Source organism: Hyperolius riggenbachi, chromosome 2 (genome assembly GCF_040937935.1).
Source record: "Hyperolius riggenbachi isolate aHypRig1 chromosome 2, aHypRig1.pri, whole genome shotgun sequence".
In the NCBI taxonomy this organism is placed as follows: Eukaryota; Metazoa; Chordata; class Amphibia; order Anura; family Hyperoliidae; genus Hyperolius; species Hyperolius riggenbachi.
The window spans coordinates 273,111,517-273,130,627 of record NC_090647.1 but is presented as its reverse complement, the minus strand read 5'-3'; the positions used below and the strand labels follow the sequence as shown (position 1 = coordinate 273,130,627).

The following is a 19,111-nucleotide window of genomic DNA, read 5'->3' as shown; positions in this document are numbered from 1 at the left end:
GTGACTGCAAGCCAGATAACTAGATATTAGGGTGTTGGGGAGGTTGTGGGCCCTGTGGCCCTCTTAGTCTAATAGCAATCAGTGTGTGACAGCTGGGGTGGGAGGGATGGAGGGGCGTACTTTGGTGTCTTAGCCTTGGGTGCTGGAGGACCTTGTCCCGGCTCTGCGTATTTGGTACGGTCACAAGCCGCCCAAGAGCACATAATGCGCATGTGCAAAGGGCGCCGACCGCTCTGACCAGGACTAGCGATTCTAGGCAAAGTTAATAAAACAGCATTATACTTTTATGACAAATGTTGAAATTCCCTTCTGCCATTTAAGGATAGTTCTGGTTTTACATAGGTGGCCTCTTGGTTTTCTTCTCTGCCCAAAATGTGCACTGCGGCATCTTTAAAAGAGTGCCCTTTCTTGCTTTATAAAAAAAAACATACCTACTGTGAAACATGGAGGATGCTCTGTTTATGTTTTGTGGCAATTTTGTTGAGTCTGGCATGCAGGGGACAACCATACCTAAAAGTTATGAAGACAAAGTACTCCTCAATATCAGAAAGCTCTGACAGTCACCTGTTATGGCTCCTCCAACAAGATATTGACCCAAAACACACAGCTAAAAGTACTCAGGAATGGTTAAGGGCAAAACACTGGGCAGTTCTGAAATAGCCTTCTATGAGGCCTAACACGAGATATCATTCTATTTCAAATGATTCATCTTCTTATTACTATTATTACTATTGTTCTTTTTTAAAGGATCAGCCTGTTACATGGTGTTGCATTGGTAAGTTACAACCTTTTCATTTTCTTCACATAATTTAACATAGAATAATGTATTTAATATGTTTTTATTTCCAGATGTTCTAGACTACAAGCCAAAGCTTATCTCAAATGGCACCCTGATAAACAACATTGGATACCGTACATTTGTACTGGAACAACCAAACTGTACTTTCAATCAGTTTAACACAACTAATGTGTATCTTGTAGTTGCACAGAGGGAGGGTAAGTAAACCATCTACTATTCAATGTTCACAGCATAAAGATAAAGTGGCCATTATGCCATAAAAAGGGAAATATTTACTTTCCCTGTTTTCTAACACCCCATCTCAAAGAGAATTAGAAAAACTTCCATGACTATGCTTAGGTATTGGACGTGAAACCAGGAAAAGCTTGCTTAATAACATTTAAGTCAGGATATGATTTGGGGACTCAATATATTCTTTATATTCTTGTCTACTCTTTAGTACAAAATAAATAAACTGAAATCTTAATGAGTATCTGTACTCTAAAATTCTTACAATAAAAAGCATTCATTATGTTCTCCTGGGCCCCTCTGTGCTGTTTCTGCCACTCCCTGCTGCAATCCTGGCTTGTAATTGCCTGTTTTAGGCAGTGTTTACAAACAAAAGACAAGGCTGCTAACTAGCTTGTGATAGGCTGAGAGCTCAGTCTGTGACTCACACAGAGCCTGCAGGGGGCGTGGAGAGGGTGTGTATAACTTCTATCCTATCACAAGCAGAGCAGCACGTTCCTGCCTGAGTGCCTGAGCCTGACAAAGCTGACAAAAGAAAGAAGATTAGATTATATAACAGATAATATAGCCACTGTGCAACTAGGAAAGGCTGCAGTAAGACAGACCACATTAGAACAGGTATAGGAACTTATAGGATAGAAGAAATAAGGCTGAAAATGTTGTTACAGAGTCTCCTTAAAGTGAAATATCACTTTTGTATTGAAGCAGACAGTCCCTTTCATTCAGGTTTAAGCATTGAAAACATTATTGCAGCTTACTTACCCTGTATATCCCTACATGTGTAGGAGGGAGGGGTGGGGGCAGAGTTTCTGACATTTAATGAATTATGGACAAGCAGCTGATCCTTGCAGCAGTAACAGAGAGCCTTACATTGCAAGCTCTGTATTTTTCACCAATAGTTCTCTTTAAGTCCAGAGTTCAGTTCTCACCTGCTTTGGCCAAACATGAGACCATGCTGCCTCCATATTCCTATCTCTTTCCAGGAGTAACATCAGTAAAGCAATATATCTACCTTGTGGTATGTTCTTTTTGTTAACAAAAAAACTTTAATTGCAATTAACAATGTATTTATTTCAATTGCATTTATTGCACTTTGGGGAATTTTCTAATTGTATGTTTTTCTAATGATAAAAATATTAGAAATGCTGCTTCTTCAATTCTCCAGAGCATGAATAAATGAAATGTTTACTGCAATCGCTTTGTTGCAGCTGTTAACAATATTACGGATTCGGCACTCGGAGGCCTAGTTAAATATGATTCGTTCCCCACAAATCATTACTATCACACTCTTCCTCTTCCGGCCATGAATTACCCATGCTCATCTGGTGCATCTGGCTTCATTAATGCTCTTCAAGTTGGCTCTGAAATAAACTGCACAAGTGATCAGTACTGCAATAGTCCATTGAATAATAGTGATATATACAGGTAAGTTTAGTTTATCAATGTTCTACTTTTTGATGGATTTATATTGTTATAACTTGTTATAACTAGTTTCATGTGTGCTAGGATGTTTCATTTAAAGGATATCAGAGACGCTGGAAAGTTTTGATAGGTACCCGAGGCTTCCTCCCGCCCCATAAACACATGTGAGTCCCACACCATCCTCCTGCAGTCTGCCGTTCAGCCGCAATCAGCCCCGGTAACAGGCTCAGTCGCGTCAGTCCGGGTCTACTGCGCATGCGAAGGAGTTCCACGCATGCGCAGAAGATCCAGACTGGACGCGACTAAGCATTTTTACCAGGGCTGATCGCGGCTTTAAATTTCAACGCAGTCCTTGTAAAGCAGTGCAACAAGAGAACTCTAATACATTTAGCCATATACCTAGACCAAGCATGCTGATCAAGTGTTTCAGACTGAAGTCAGACTGGATTAGCCACACGCTTGTTTCAGATGTGTGATTCAGACACTACTCATGCCAGAATAATTTTCAGAACAGCCAGGCAACTGGTATTGTTTAAAAGAAAATAAATATGGCAGCCTCCATGTGCCCCTCTCCTCAGGTTACCTTTAAAGGTGTATACACACACACACACACACACAATTTCTGTCCCTCACAGGGATCAAGACTCGATACCTTGGGTGACAGTCTAGTGTTAAGTTATGTACAGACATGTCGATAAACTACAGGCTAGTAATGCATTTTTGTTGCTATGGAGGGGGGCAGGAGGATGTCAGCCTGGTACGGAGCGGAAGGGGTAAGGAGCAGAACAATAGTGTTGGCCAGTACTCAGGGGAGACGATCCAGCAAGCTAGATTTTTTTGGAGGGGGCTGCAGTATACATGCCAGATGCCAGATTCTCGGCAGAGGTGGCCCCACCTGACCGCCTCAGCCAAGGACCATATTGTGGGTGTACAAGGCTTCGGCATATGAACTCATGTCGCTTACATTGTTTAAATGCATACACATGTAGCTGCATCAGAGGGAGGAAAAGGGTTAGGACTCTTTTACATCACAGAACTTCTGGGAGCTTCTTAACGTCCAGCCGCGGCGTTTTCGACCTCGGGTGAATTAGAACTACCGCAATCAGCATTGCACCGCAACTTCCTGACATTCACGCCGCAGGTCATAACACGTGCATGAAATCGGTTTGTGCACACGTTAAGAACTGCGGCGTAAACATCAGGAAGTTGTGGTGAAAAGCTGATCAGCGGCGGTAGTACTAACTCACCCAACAGGAAAACGCAGCGGCTGGACGTTACGAAGCTCCCAGACGAATTATAACGTAACGCTCTGGAATGCTTCGTCTAATGTGTAAGTTAACATGAAAGTCAAATAGACTTTCATGTTACCTTTCTAAACGTAGCCTAGGAACGATCCGTCAAAACACACTGATCAGCTCCTAATGTGAAAGAGCCCTTAGCATATATAGCACTATCGCCTTGCAATACTAGGTTCCCAGTTCGAGTCCCAGACAGGGCACTATCTGCACACCCCGTGTCTGCGTAGGTTTCCTCTGGGAACTCCGGTTTTCTCCCACATTCAAAAAACAGGGATAAGTTAATTGGCTTCCCCTAAAATTGGCCCTAGACTGTGATTTATATAGCGATGCCCCTGACTAAGATGTAATATAGACTATAAAAATACTAAAATAATAATAATACAAATGCACAGCTGCTTTTTAAGCTAAAACCCCACAGACTTATGGATCAGGGATCTCCGCAGATGAACTATCATTCCCCAATCCATCTGTCCAAATCAGGAAAAGAAAAATGAACAACGGGCCACGAACAATCATTTAAATGATCATTACGAATTTCTGCTAAAGTCCATTGACTTTAGTGGAGATGCAAACGATTGGTGTGCCATGGTCCGTCATGACAATCGTCTCAACAAACTATTGTACATAGTCTGCCGTCGTTAAACATCATTTAACTAATTTTCATTAAATGATGTTACGCAATATCGTGAAAACAATCCTTCGTCATAAGAAACATGCAAAAAATTGTGCTGTGGGTATGACCCTTAATTACTCCTATCAATCGCCCAGTTAGTGCAGTTGGAAAGTACAGAACAAACAAGAAAATAGTCAGAGCTGGCGCTTCCATAGAAGCAAAGGGGACAATTTCTCCAGGGGCCACAAGTTGTCTCTCCCGCTCTTCTCCAGCTATGGTGACCCTATTCATGCCTGCAGAGAATGAGGATGAGAAGAAGTCCAGAGGATAGAGCAGGGTGCTGCCTCCTGTGTCCTGCCTGGATTAGAGAAGACTCTGCTATGTGTACACTCTGCATTTGTAGGGTAAAAGAGAAGGAGAATGGGGACCCCACCAATGCTTTTGGGGACATATGATGGACACCTAATGATATTGTGTGACTGGGGGAGGGGTGGGAGGGGGCCAGGCAGCTAGCTCGGGGCTGGTGAATTTGCTGTGGGGAGGTGGGGGGATTGTGCTAGTTCACTTTTGCCCCGAGGCCCCGTTGTAGCTAGAACCAGCCCTGAAAATAGTGTTCCTATTAGTTGCACTTTAATGTGATTTTTCAGCATTATTGAAAAAAAATACATGGCATCTGCCTTGCTAAAATGTATTTTTGTGTTGAGTAAATGCTGAATCTGCCAAAGAAATATACTGGTTCATTGGAACAACTACTGTATTTACTTTTCCATTTTTTGCTCAGTATAGCCAGTATAGCCTATATTGTCCTTTGATTCATTGTACTAATCAAATTAATATTACATTCTTTTTTCAGAGTGAAATTTGTTTTGTTAAATAGCACCGGCATTTTCAAATGCACGAACTGGTCCGATGACATTGTTCTCTTAAAACGTAAGAAAATTCAGTCTTATGCAGATCACTAACCAATGTTCATTTGTTTCATCCACATCTGCAATACAGATCTGTTGAAGAACTGGCCATTTATATGGACATCTGATGCAAAAAGAGGGCATTTTGGTGTAACTAATAACCATCACTGTAATAGAAATGGTGTAATGGAAAACTCATAAAGGCTTTTATAATATAACCTGGATCCACATACTTGCATTGTCCGTTCCTCTCCTCGTTCCTCCCCCACCTCCCTACCACCCCACCACCACCTGCCGATTCTTGCAGCATTCTTCTTTAATATATGGGGGAGAGGTGGCAAAGGCAGTGCTGGTTATATGAAGGGCATGTAAGCTGCACTTGTTTTGATTAAGACAGAAGGGAATTTGCAAAATGTGGGCTATGGCTATGGGCAGCACTGGTTACATAGGGTGGGTATGGTGGCCAGGAGGACTATTAAACTGAGGGGAGCACAGAGCACTTTTGTGCGCTGGCTCGATGCCGGCGCATCCCCGCTCGTCCACGCGGGTGCGTGCGGATCGATTCCCGCTTGTCCCCGCCGGCACTCCTTATCAGTTGTTCGATTCCCTTGTCCGCCGGCAGGGATCGAGCGGGGAATCTATCCGGCAGGTCATTGGACCTGTCGGATATTATCAATCGAGCCATCGGCGGCTCGATGGATAAGGACTGGAAATGCCGTGTATGCCCAGGATAAGATAACAGCTGAATTCAAAGGTCATTATTGCTTATTTCTTTCTTTTTTTTTAATTTGTCCTCCATATTTCAGACTGTACCTCTCTCTTTGGCATAAATTATATATTTAAGCTAGGTTTAGAGTGGTCATTTGCATAATGCACGCGTTATAATGACTGTGAACTGCAATAAAGACTGGACATAGACTTTAATACAAATCTTGCATGCAGTGAGTTAGAAAAACGTGATCAGTTACAATGCATGCAGTTACATAGAATTGTATGGGCATTGAGATGACTTGCAACAGAGTCTTTTTAAAGAAGAACCCAACTCAGGGTTACAGTACTGCCTGCCATCCATTTTTTTGACTCTCCCACAGTTTCTCTGACAGGTGGAAGCGGAGGAACACATTGCCACAGGCTTCCCTCCTCCTATCTGTTTGTTGCATCCCCTCAGTGCTGGGACAAGGCCTTCCACCACCAGAGGTTCAAAAGCCATGGTGCACCCTGCCCCCCACACCTCGCACCCACGACTGCATAGAATGCTCACCTGCAGTCACACTACTGCCACACACAATACACAGCCACCCACACACTGTACACACACACACACCCCCACACACTGTACACACACACCCACACCCACACACTGTACACACACTGTACACACACTGTACACACACACACACAACCACACACACACACACACACTGTACACACACACCCACACCCACACACTGTACACACACACACGCACACACACTGTACACACACACACACACACACACACACACACACACACACACACACACACACACACACACACACACACACTGTACACACCCACACACACTGTACACACACATTGTACACACACACTGTACACACACACACACACACACACTGTACACACACACACACACACACACTGTACACACACACACACACACACTGTACACACACACACACACACTGTACACACACACACACACACACACACTGTACACACACACACACACACACACACACACACACACACACACACACACACACACACACTGTACACACACTGTACACACACACACACTGTACACACACACCCCCACACACTGTACACACACACACCCCCACACACTGTACACACACATACACACACACACACACACACACACACACACTGTACACACACACACACACACACACTGTACACACACACTGTACACACACACTGTACACACACACTGTACACACACACTGTACACACACACACACTGTACACACACACCCACACCCACACACTGTACACACACACACACACACACACACACACACACACACACACACACACACACACACTGTACACACACTGTACACACACACACACACACACTGTACACACACTGTACACACACACACACACACACTCACTGTACACACACACCCCCACACACTGTACACCCCCCCCCCCCACACACACACACACACACACACACACACACACACACACACACATGGAATCTAAATGTGATCAGGGCGGGATTAATTTCCTCCTTACACGGCAAATGAACCTGAATAGATTTCTGCTAGATTTTAGTAGTAATCTGTTGAGCATCGATCAGACCGCTGCTACACCCTGATCAATAGAAATGTACTGTCCTGTCCGAGTGTTCATTTTGATCAACTTTGAGTGAAGATCAATCAATATTCAATCGTTCGGACATGTTGCTATACTTCTATAAACCAAATAATTGTGAGGAGCGCTAGCAATTTCCAAAAAATTTACAGATTTTTTTCACAGATTTTTTTAATGTGATTTGGGGAGAGTTGCTGTGATTTAGATATACGTGCAAGGAAGAAGAAAAAGGGAAAATCTTTATTTGGAAAAATCTGTATATGGAGCAGAATTGTAATATACTATCTATGAATGGATAATTAATGAGGAAGAGATCCAGGAAGTGCCCTGTGACTTTAAGGAAATAATGAGGGGAGGAGCTTGTGGACTATATGAAGATGGTGTCTGGGGGGATTCTTGAATTATTCCAATCATTCTGATGAAGACACACGCTGGTGTCGAAACATGTTAATGTGATCCTAGTGGGGCGCCCCATAAAATCTGTTGAAATATACTGTCACCCAGCATACAGCTTTTAAGTAGGACCAGTGGATATTGAGAGACTGGCGTGAGCTGGAACGAAGGGAAGCAGTAGTGAGACACACGGAAGTGGTGTCTCTGGAGAGAACCCTGACCCAGGAAACACTACTGGTGGCTGCCGCTGAGTGTGGTGAATTACGAGCGGCTTCTGGACAGTACTGATCACCTTCGCCTGGCTCATCTATGCTAACTGGAGGATACGGATGAGGTAATCTGTCAGAGTCTCCCTCCCTTTGCAATATATACTATGGGAATCTTTGTTTGGATCCGCCGCAGTGCGGTCTGGAGGATCTGTCTAAGGAGGTATATTGCAATCACCAGTAAGCTTCCGGAAGCTATAAATCTTGCTGCAACTGCATATTTATAGATAAGGTGTGAACAGAGACAATCATATGATTAGGTAATTTTGAAGTAATATTTGGGACTTGTATGAATAGAAATAGGGACTGCCCTAAGTATATGCATATGGAAGCTTCTCACGCAATTTTGCATATCAAATAGAAGTATATTCGATATACAGATTTTTAGAATTTTTATTCATTTTTTAGTGCATTTTTCTTTTTTGTGCTTTTAAGGTGCACCTGTTTTTGCAAGCTCGTCAGCATACTCTCAGGTTGTATGAGTGGATAATTGGAGAGAGAGTGTGCATGTTATGTGGTAGTTAATTGTATAGCAATTGATTAATAAAGTAATAACCTTTTGGAAATTGCTAGCGCTCCTCACAATTATTTGGTTTATAGTTGTTTGTGTGTAGTTGGGGGTAGGGGTACCCCAACATAGTGAGGTAGCAGTAGGCTATTAGAGGAGGTTTTATCCTTGGATTTTGTGAGGTTATTACCCACAAGTGCCACCTAAAATCTTGTTAATGTTGCCATACTTGATTTTCCAGCAGATTTGATCACAGTGATCAAATCTGCCGTGGTACCTTTTGACACACTGTAAATAAGCATACAACCACTTAGCATCCACACAGATTCAAACACACAATGTACATACACACACGTATTATTATTATTATTATCGATTAAGATAAATATTGGTACTGCCAAGAGCATGCAATTCAATTTAAAGGGATACTGTAGGGGGTCGGGGGAAAATGAGTTGAACTTACCCGGGGCTTCTAATGGTCCCCCGCAGACATCCTGTGTTGGCGCAGCCACTCACCGATGCTCCGGCCCCGCCTCCAGTTCACTTCTGGAATTTCTGACTTTAAAGTCAGAAAACCACTGCGCCTGCGTTGCCGTGTCCTCGATCCCGCTGATGTCACCAAGAGCGCACAGCGCAGGCCCAGTATGGTCTGTGTCTGCGCAGTACACTCCTGGTGACATCAGCGGAAGTGAGGACATGGCAACGCAGGCGCAGTGGTTTTCTGACTTTAAAGTCAGAAATTCCAGAAGTGAACTGGAGGCGGGGCCGGAGCATCGGTGAGTGGCTGCGCCAACACAGAATGTCTGCGGTGGACCATTAGAAGCCCCGAGTAAGTTCAACTCATTTTCCCCCGACCCCCCTACAGTATCCCTTTAATTTTGGGGCAAAATTGGTTGCATGTATCGATCGATAGGAGATGGTGGGGAAACTTGGACCAACGTGCTTGATTGGGTTCACAGTGGTAACAGTGTGCAATAATCGCAAGCGACTTACGCAATGGAAAACTCCGGCTGCATCCCTCCAAATGTCATCTGTACCCCCCAGTGCCCGTGCATTTATACTTTACCTGTCATGCTGCCCCTGAGTGTCTGCACTGTACTTCTTCGTTGGTGCTCCACGTGGTTGCCAGCGTATTGCACTTGGGATGCATGTGTGACGTCACACACGTAGCCCATGTGCTATAACACCGGCAACCATGTGGGGCGCCAATGAAGAAGTACAGTGTGGATACAGCGGCGGACACTCTGGGACAGCGCGACAGGTAAAGTATAAATGCACGGGCACCAGGGGTACAGCTAACATTTGGAGGGACACAGCCAGGAGTAAAGGAGTGACGTCACGAGGCAATAAAGATTTTATTGCCTCGTGCAGTTTATAGCAGCCAACAGATCGCTCACTGATTTGATTTCGATCAGAGTGAGAAGCGTCTCTTGACTGATTTGCTGCTAAAATCACTTGATGTAAGCCGGCCACCTTTAGTTTCACCCATTCCACCCCACCCACAGTAAGTTAGTAAGTCACACACCCCCATCCCACACAGAGTAAGTGACACCAAACACACACACACTCACAGTAAAACAGTAAGCTTCTCCCATATCCCCCCAACACACACAGTAAGTTACCCATACACAGTAAGTTAGTAGCAAGTTTAACCCATCCCCCCATAAGTTAGCAAGTTACACAGACACATACACCCACAGTAAGTTACACACACACATTACCACTTAGTATTAGTTAGCAGAAGTACCCTCAATATTAAAGAGAACCCGAGGCGAGGTTCTTCCATCGCAATCCATATACAGAGGCTGGGTCTGTCTATAGAGCCCAGCCTCTGTTGCTATTTCGTTCCCTCCAAAGCCCCCCCTGCGCGCTGCGAGACCCCATAAAACACAGCCGCGCTACGCGGCTGTGTTTACCTCACTACTGTCAGTCTCGTCGCTCCCCCGCCTGTTGAATCGCTCCAGTCCCCGCCCGCGTCCCTTCCCTCCAATCAGCGGTGAGGGAAGGGACGTGGACGGGGACCGGAGCGATTCAGGAGGCGGGGGTGCGGCGAGACTGACATTAGTGAGATAAACACAGTCGGCTGTGACACGCTGCGTGTCGCCAGCGCGGCTGTGTTTTATGAGGTCTGAAAGTGCGCAGGGGAGGCTTTGAAGGAAACGAACTAGCAACAGAGGCTGGGCTCTATAGACAGACCCAGCCTCTGTATATGGATTGTGATGGAAGAACCCCGTCTCGGGTTCTCTTTAAGTGGCTAGAGGTGCCCCCAAGTATTAGGTAGCTAGAGGAATCTCAGTATTTAGTAGCTAGAGGTACAACTGGCTGAAGGGAGATCTGGTCACTGGAATGTCAAGAGCTGGGTGATTAACCACTCATTTACACACTCATCAGGACTCTGCATAGGGAAGGAGGTACTCGGGGAGGGGAGTGAGCCGCCTTTTCATCATCAGGCGCCTGTAGGCACAAGCTTACAGTGCTTTATGGTAAATCCTAGGTGTGGTAAATTGTACTGGGGGCCCGGCGGTTCTTAAGATAATAAAAAAAAACAGCCAGGTCAGGGCTGGGCCTCCCTTGGCTATGGGCAGCTACAAGCCCCATAGCTGTAGACTAGTCTGAACTGCTTAGTGAATTGAGGCCAATGCCTCAATTCACTAAGCAGTTTAGACTAGTCTACTGATGGTTTTTAGTCTACTGATGGTTTGGTCAGTTGCATCAAAGGGGAATTCACTATTACCAAATGTTTTAGACCTGTTTTAGACCTGGTCTAAACCATTTGGTAATTAGGTGGGTAAAGCAGGGGAAATAATCAAAAGATGCAATTCATCCTTCTTCTTCGATGAGCTCTCCTCTGCATACAATTAAACTCCTGCATAATTAATTCAAAAGGTTCCATTCTCACATCTAAAATACCTCACAATATTACTTTACCTACAGAAATCAGCTGGTCTAATCTCTGTCAGAAAAAGTGGGTGTGGTTACTCCTTGTTTGCCTTTGTGAATTGTGTAATTGCTGAATGTTAGACCAGGTCTAAAAACAGGTCTAAAACATTACACCAAACCATCGGTAGACTAAAAACAATCTGTAGACTAGTCTAAACTGCTTAGTGAATTGAGACATTATGACTGAACTTTGGTTGTCCAGAACCCTGTTGTCTATTGCTTGATGGTAAACAAAAGAAAAAATGTGTTCTAAAAATATATACACAAAATATATACACACACTCATCTATCTGTGTTCCCCAGATTAAAGGAATATTAATCAATCATTAGGGCAACAGTTTTTGGTTGAGTGCTCGACTGTTCCAAGGATGGGAAGCAGGGGTGCCTCTAGCCATTTTGTCAATCTAGGCGAGAAAACCTGTGGCGCCCGCCCCCCTCCCCCCATGAAAATAATTGTAATGTGGCAGCATTTCATTAGAAAATAATCGTAATGCGGCAGCGTTTCACCAGAAAATACACGTATTGTGGAAGCGTTTTACCAGAAAATAATCGTATTGTAGCAGCGTTTTACCAGAAAATAATCGGAATGCGGCAGCGTTTCACCAGAAAATAACGTATTGCGGAAGCGTTTTACCAGAAATTAATCCTATTGCAGCAGCGTTTCACCAGAAAATAATTCTAATGGCAGGTTTTCACCAGAAATTACATTTATTGCGGCAGCGTTTCACCAGAAAAATACACATAAATGCGCCAGCGTTTCACCAGAAAATACACAATGCGGGCAGCGTTTCCCCAGAAAATACATGTAATGCGGGCAGCGTTTCACCAGAAAATACATATAGGCAGGGCCGGCGTTACCATAGAGGCAGAGGAGGCAGCTGCCCCAGGGCCCCAGAGCTTGTAGGGGCCCCCACTGGCTACAAGAGGAAAAAAACATTTCAAATCGGCCTTATAGTTTTTGAGAAAATCGATTTTAAAGTTTCAAAGGAAAAAAAATACACATTTAAAAACCTGCCGACTTTAATGGTTGATCCACCTTAAATGCTAGAAACCCTAAATTTGCAGGATATGTTAAGGAGATCATTAGGAATAAGAGGAAAAAACAATTTTTCAAAAAGACCTTATAATTTTTGAGAAAATCGATTTTAAAGTTTCGAAGGAAAAAAGTATACTTTTAAATGCGGTAAATGTCACTTTTGGTAGCAAATCTAACGGTAGTGTAATTTTACATGCATTAAACGAAAGCGCAATAAATTTCCTGATGGGGTTTCCAGGGGGTCCATACGCAGCCGCAGCGCTTTGGCCAGGGATCGCTATACAGCCGCACTATGGCTGTATGAAGATCCCTGGCATTTTTTTCTATTTTCCTTATTTTTTTTATGTTTAGAGTGTGGGAATGTTTTTTTTTTTTTAAATTATGTGGGGTCCCCCCTCCTGAGACTTGTCCCCCATGCAGGCTGGGATAGCCATAATGTGGAGCTCCGACCGATTGGGACTTCACACCCTGACTATACCAGCTGCAAAAAAGGTCCCCTAATGCCAATTTTTGTTGCGGGGTATTAGTTGGGGGGCCCCCCAGGTTTATTTTGCCCTGGGGCCCCATTGTTGCTTAAACCGGCCCTGCATATAGGCAGGGCTCCACTTTCATGAGGCACAAAGGCGGACAGAAGGGGGCACAAAGGGGGACAGAAGGAGGCACAGGAGAACTGAAGAAGGCACACAGGGGGACATAAGGATGCACAACTGCGACTGAATGAGACACAAAGGAGGACAGAAGGGGGCACAGGAGGACAGAAGGAGGCACAAAGGGGGACAGAAGGAGGCACAAGGGTCTGAAGAAGTCACAAAGGAGGACAGAAGGAGGCACAAAGTGGGGCAGAAGGAGGCACAATGGGGGACAGATTGAGGCACAAAGGGGGGAAAAGGAGGCACAGGTGGACTGAAGGAGGCACACAGGGGACCGAAGGAGGCACAAAGGGGGCAGAAGGAGGCACAATGGGGGACAGAAAAAACACAAAGGGGGCAGAAGGAGGCTCAGGGAGACAGTAGGAGGCACAAAGGGGAACAGAAGGATGCACAAAGAGGGACAGAAGGAGGCACAAAAGGTAGACAGAAAAAGGTAGAGGGGGTGTAATAGAACGCGGAAAAGCCGCCGCGTGTACTGACAGCAAGGCGGCTGATTCCGCGTCCAGCGCGGCGGTTGTCCGCGCAGCAACACATGTCTGGATCGGCTGGGATTTCTAGTGCACCTGGATGGAGAGCTACGCACGCGCGCGCCAGAAGTCAGGACCTTTATACCAGCAGGAGTTGTATCAGCTGATCAGGATGATCAGCTGATTCCTGCTGGACTCCTGATTGGCTGAGTGGCTCGGGCAGGGCGGCAAAGTCCTGCAACTATATATACAGCTTGCTTGCCAATTGCTGGTTGTCTGTCGTTGCGAACACTTATGTGGAAGCACTCAGACCTTAGTCAGATCCAACAGTGTGTTAGAACCAGGAGGACCTGGGAATTCCCACTAAGTCAGATTACTTCTGTGAATTATTGTGTTATACTTCAGACTAGTTCCAGGGTGTCGAGACCACGGACCTCACACCCAAGAATAGGGACTCTGTGTTATCATTCTGTTATACTTCAGACTAGTTCCAGGGTGTTGAGACCACAGACCTCACACCCAAGATTAGGAACTCTGTGTTATCATTGTGTTATACTTCAGACTAGTTCCAGGGTGTCGAGACCACGGACCTCACACCCAAGAATAGGGACTCTGTGTTATCATTCTGTTATACTTCTGACTAGTTCTAGGGTGTTGAGACCACGGACCTCACACCCAAGATTAAGAACTCTGTGTTATCATTCTGTTATACTTCAGACTAGTTCCAGGGTGTTGAGACCACGGACCTCACACCCAAGATTAGGAACTCTGTGTTATCATTCTGTTATACTCCAGACTAGTTCCAGGGTGTCGAGACCACGGACCTCACACCCAAGTCTAGGAATACTCTGTACCATCATATTATACTCCAGACTAGTTCCAGGGTGTAGAGACCACGGACCTCACACCCAAGACTAGGCATTGTTGATATCTGTTATGACCTATTTCATTCCTGACTATCCCTCTGCTTTCTGATTCGGTACCTACGTATATACCGAATCAGTCTTCTGCCTTTGTACTTTATCTGTTTGTGTGTTGCCGACCTGGCTGGCCCGACCAAGAGAGCTATCTCTCCCCTTTATAGATAGTCTCCAGACCTGCTAGTGACGTCCACCTTTCAGGTGTCACTCACTCACAGGTCCTTCCTACCTTCACCCTGGGACTCCACCCCTTTGGAGGTCTCAGGCTGTTGGAAGGTTTTTGTACTTCCCAAAAAGGCGGTATCGCCCGTACTGCCAAAGACCACCTGCTCTTCGGGTGATCTTACTCAAAGTCATTAGTGTTGCACCAAACACTCACACTATAAAGGTGTCCAGAGGTTAGTTATACTTGGATTATCGGTGATTCTGCAGATCATCAATAATCAGGTATAATCTGTATTGTTGGTGATACTGCAGATCACCAATAATCAGATTCTCTCTGTGTGCTGACACCGATCGTTACAGGGGGATGTAAGAAGGCACAGGGGGACAGAATGAGGCACAAAGGGAGACAGAAGGGGGCACATGAGGACAGTAGGAGGCAGAGTGGGACTGAAGGAGGAAAAAGGGGGCAGAGGTAGCACAAGGGGACATAAGGATGCACGGGAGAAAGAAGGAGGCAGAAAGGAGCACAGAAGGAGGCAGAGGTGGCACAGGTGGATTGAAGGAGGCACACAGAGACAGAAGGAGGCACAAAGGGAGACAATATGCATAAAGGGAGACAGAAGGACAAACAGGGGGTCAGACATGGCACAAGAGACTGAAGTAGGCAGAAGGAGACAAAAGGAGGCACAAAAAGAACAGGAGGAGGCACAAAGGGGGAAAAAAGGATGCACAAGGCACAGAGGGACACAGTTGCAGCTGCCTGCAACTTACGTTAAGCAGATGCAGCAGAAGCAAGTAATAGAACCCCCATGGGGCGGGGCTTCAGTCAGGGGCGGGCTTAGTTCAGCAACATGGCACCCCCAAGACCAATGGCACGCCAGGCAATGGCCTGTACTGCCTATGCCTAAAGGCGCCCCCGATGGGAAGGGAGGTACAACAGGCAATAAAAGAAGTGGGCAGCGTCGGCAGCATGGGGACAAAAGAACACTACGTGCTCATTCATTTATCGACCCACCAAAGCTGAAGACATACTAATGTCAGTTTAGACAGCCAAAAGCAATAGTCTCAGCCAAGGATTACCTAGCTTGGGTATAACGCTTAATATATGTAGAAGGGTGGATGGTTATCTAACGAGTCAATACTTTCCTTATCCATCACATAAATATTCTATATACAGGTAGACCCTGACTTCCGAACGCCCGAATTACGAACGACCCGCCGATACAAACAGCATGGATTCTGTGTTTCCATGGGAACAAGTCCAAAAAATTTTTTTCAAACTGGACTTTTAGTTTTTGAGAAAATCGATTTAAAAAAAATTCAAACAAAAAATGGCTTTTAAACGATATAAGCAGTTACAGGGGGCAAAGGTGACACAGAAGGGGCACTGGAGGCACAGGGGGGCACACATGAGGTATGGGGGACAGAGATTGGACAGTGTTCTGACTAAAGAACAGATTCAGGTTAAGAACAAACCTACAGTCCCTGTCTCATTTGTTAACCGGGCACTACCTGTATTACATTCTTGTATTTGAGAAAGGGTCAATAGTTCCTTATCCATCTGCATAAAATTCTATATATTACAGTATGTTCTTATATTTGAGAAGGAGTAAATTATTTCCTTATCCATCAACATAAATATTTTATAAATTACGTTCTTATATTTGAGAAAGGGTCAATAGTTTCCTTATCCATCGCATAAATATTCTACATATTACGCTCTTATATTTGAGAAAGGTTCTATTGTTTTCTTATCCATCGGCATAAATATTCTATACATTACGTTCTTATATTTGAGAAAGGGTGTTATTTTCTGGTTGAACTCGATGGACGTATGTCTTTTTTTTAACCCAAATAACTATGTAGAGGGACTCCTAAATGACATTTGGTGATATCTCGAAAAATCTTACACCGATACCAAAGTACTACTGGTGGTCTTTATTGCCTAAGTAAAAGGCTCAGGGATGAAACATGGCTGGTTACTGTAAAAATGGATCCATGTTTGGTACAATGCAGAAATCTAGTAACTTCATTTTGATCTGCTGAAATACCTCTCAGATGGCTTGTAGGGTATTTATTTGTAAAATATATATATATATATATATATATATATATATATATATATATATATGTATATATATATATATATATATATATATATATATATATATATATATATATATATATATATATATATATATATATATATATATATATATATATAAATTAATGATTTTTTACTTTTTGTTTTGTTTTTTTAGCAAGCGAGTTTTTAGATGTTTCTTCAGATGGTCGAAGTGATGGAAGGGTTGTCTTAACCATGATCCTTTCTGTTTTGCTGGGTATTTTATTATTATGCACCATTGCTGCACTAGCTATTGGAAGGTAAGAATGATTCTATGCAACCTTTAAGAATTAATTATTAAACTTGGAGCAAAGGTGCCCATGGCCACACTACAAGTCATAATGTATATATGTTTATAAGGGTTTTGTGACAGGACTAATAGATCTCCTTCTAAAGCTACATACACATGCTGGTTTGAACTCAGCCATGGCGGAAAATAAAGCCTGTGTCAGCCAAGAAACGTGATCTAATCTAGTGTGTGTACAGCAGCCGCACTACGTTTGCTAAAGATTCGGCATGCATTGGCAATCCCCAATGCCTGAGCACTGCTTTGTTCTCCCAACTCCCCGCAGGAGTCTGCTCGGTTGTGCGCAGCTCGTTCTTCCACCACCCCTCCCCTCCATACCAATAGACATGTCGCTAGCTTGATGATGTGTCTGTACAACGCCGGCACTGTACTGTCGTGTACTGATCCTTGCCTGAAACTAAAATCCCCCAATGTGTACAAGGCTTTTAAAAGTCATCTTCCAGGTTCTGACTATCTCAAACTCAAGCTGCTTGCTTGAGTTTAGATTAATGCCAGAAATGTATGCACAGTACAAAACATACAGATTTTGGCATTGTGATTGTGTGTACAAGATGTGTAGGAATCTCTATATCAGAGACACACAAATGAAATGATTATTGATGGTAGCATAGATTTATATATAGGGTCAGCATATTCCAAAATAACACTTTATAATGGCAGTGGTCCACACAAAGCATGCATACAACTAAATGACACAAACAAGGGTATGGGTGGATTCCTACTATACCAGATGAAAAGCTGATCCTGTAAAAACTAATTTGTTTTCCATGTAAATGGATTCCGTTCTTACATTGTGCATTCGTTTTTCATCCGCTTCTGTGATGTGTTCCCTCAGGGTCGTTTCTAGCCTTTTTGTCACTCCAGACAAGAAGTCCTGTGTCACCCCTTCTCTCCCCCCCCCCCCCCACACAGAAAAAAAGCATCTCCTACCACATGTAGCATGATTACATGAATAGAGTAAGGTGCCAGCTCTAGAGGGAGCAGGAGACAGACAGGATGGTCGCACAGGCACAGCACTGGACTCTAGTGGGGAGGTGAGAGCACAGCTTCTGCTGCACTATACTCTGTATTTACACTCTGGGCTGGAAATTTAGGAGCTGTCGGTCTTGCTTTGCCGACAGCCCAGTACTCTGATCACAGATCCTGTCTTGCCTTGCCTTGCTGAATGCTGTGAATCCTGATTGTCCCACCTTGCCTGTAACCTGCATCTTGGTTGCTTGCATTCCGAATCCTGTGACCGGCCTAGAGTGGCATATCTGGGTAATATAGTGCATATGGCAAACAGTGACATTGTTACATTTGGTATATTGTAGTTGTCTGTGTTTTTTGGCGATTGATATTGCTGAAGTTACTTTTACACTAACATGACTATGTACTCTGTAAAGAGCTGCAGAAGATGTCAGTGCTATATAAATACATAATAACAATATGATAAGACATTAGACTGTGGCTATGGTAGGATTAGATTGTGCGCTCCTCTGAGGACAGTCAGTGACATGACTGTGTACTCTGTAAAGTGCTGTAGAAGATGTCAGTGCTATATAAATACACAATAATAATAATAATAATAATATAGTAGGATATTAGGCTATGACTATTTTATTCTTATTTATTTATTTATTGTATTTATAAAATACCAACATATTACGCAGCACTGACTATGGTAGGATTAGATTATGAGCTCCTCTGAGGACAGTCAGCAACATAACTATGTTCTCTGTA

General features: G+C 44.0%; 1 protein-coding gene across 1 annotated transcript in view; it reads left to right on the top strand.

Moving 5' to 3' along the window:
• LOC137544313 (uroplakin-3b-like) overlaps positions 1 to 19,111 on the top strand; it is a 48,005-nt gene that overhangs the window by 14,564 nt on the left and 14,330 nt on the right. Inside the window, exons 2-5 of the mRNA XM_068265377.1 lie at positions 850 to 996; positions 2,236 to 2,452; positions 5,214 to 5,290; positions 17,219 to 17,342. Coding sequence (XP_068121478.1) covers positions 850 to 996; positions 2,236 to 2,452; positions 5,214 to 5,290; positions 17,219 to 17,342 — 565 coding nt within the window. The remainder of the gene's footprint in view (positions 1 to 849; positions 997 to 2,235; positions 2,453 to 5,213; positions 5,291 to 17,218; positions 17,343 to 19,111) is intronic.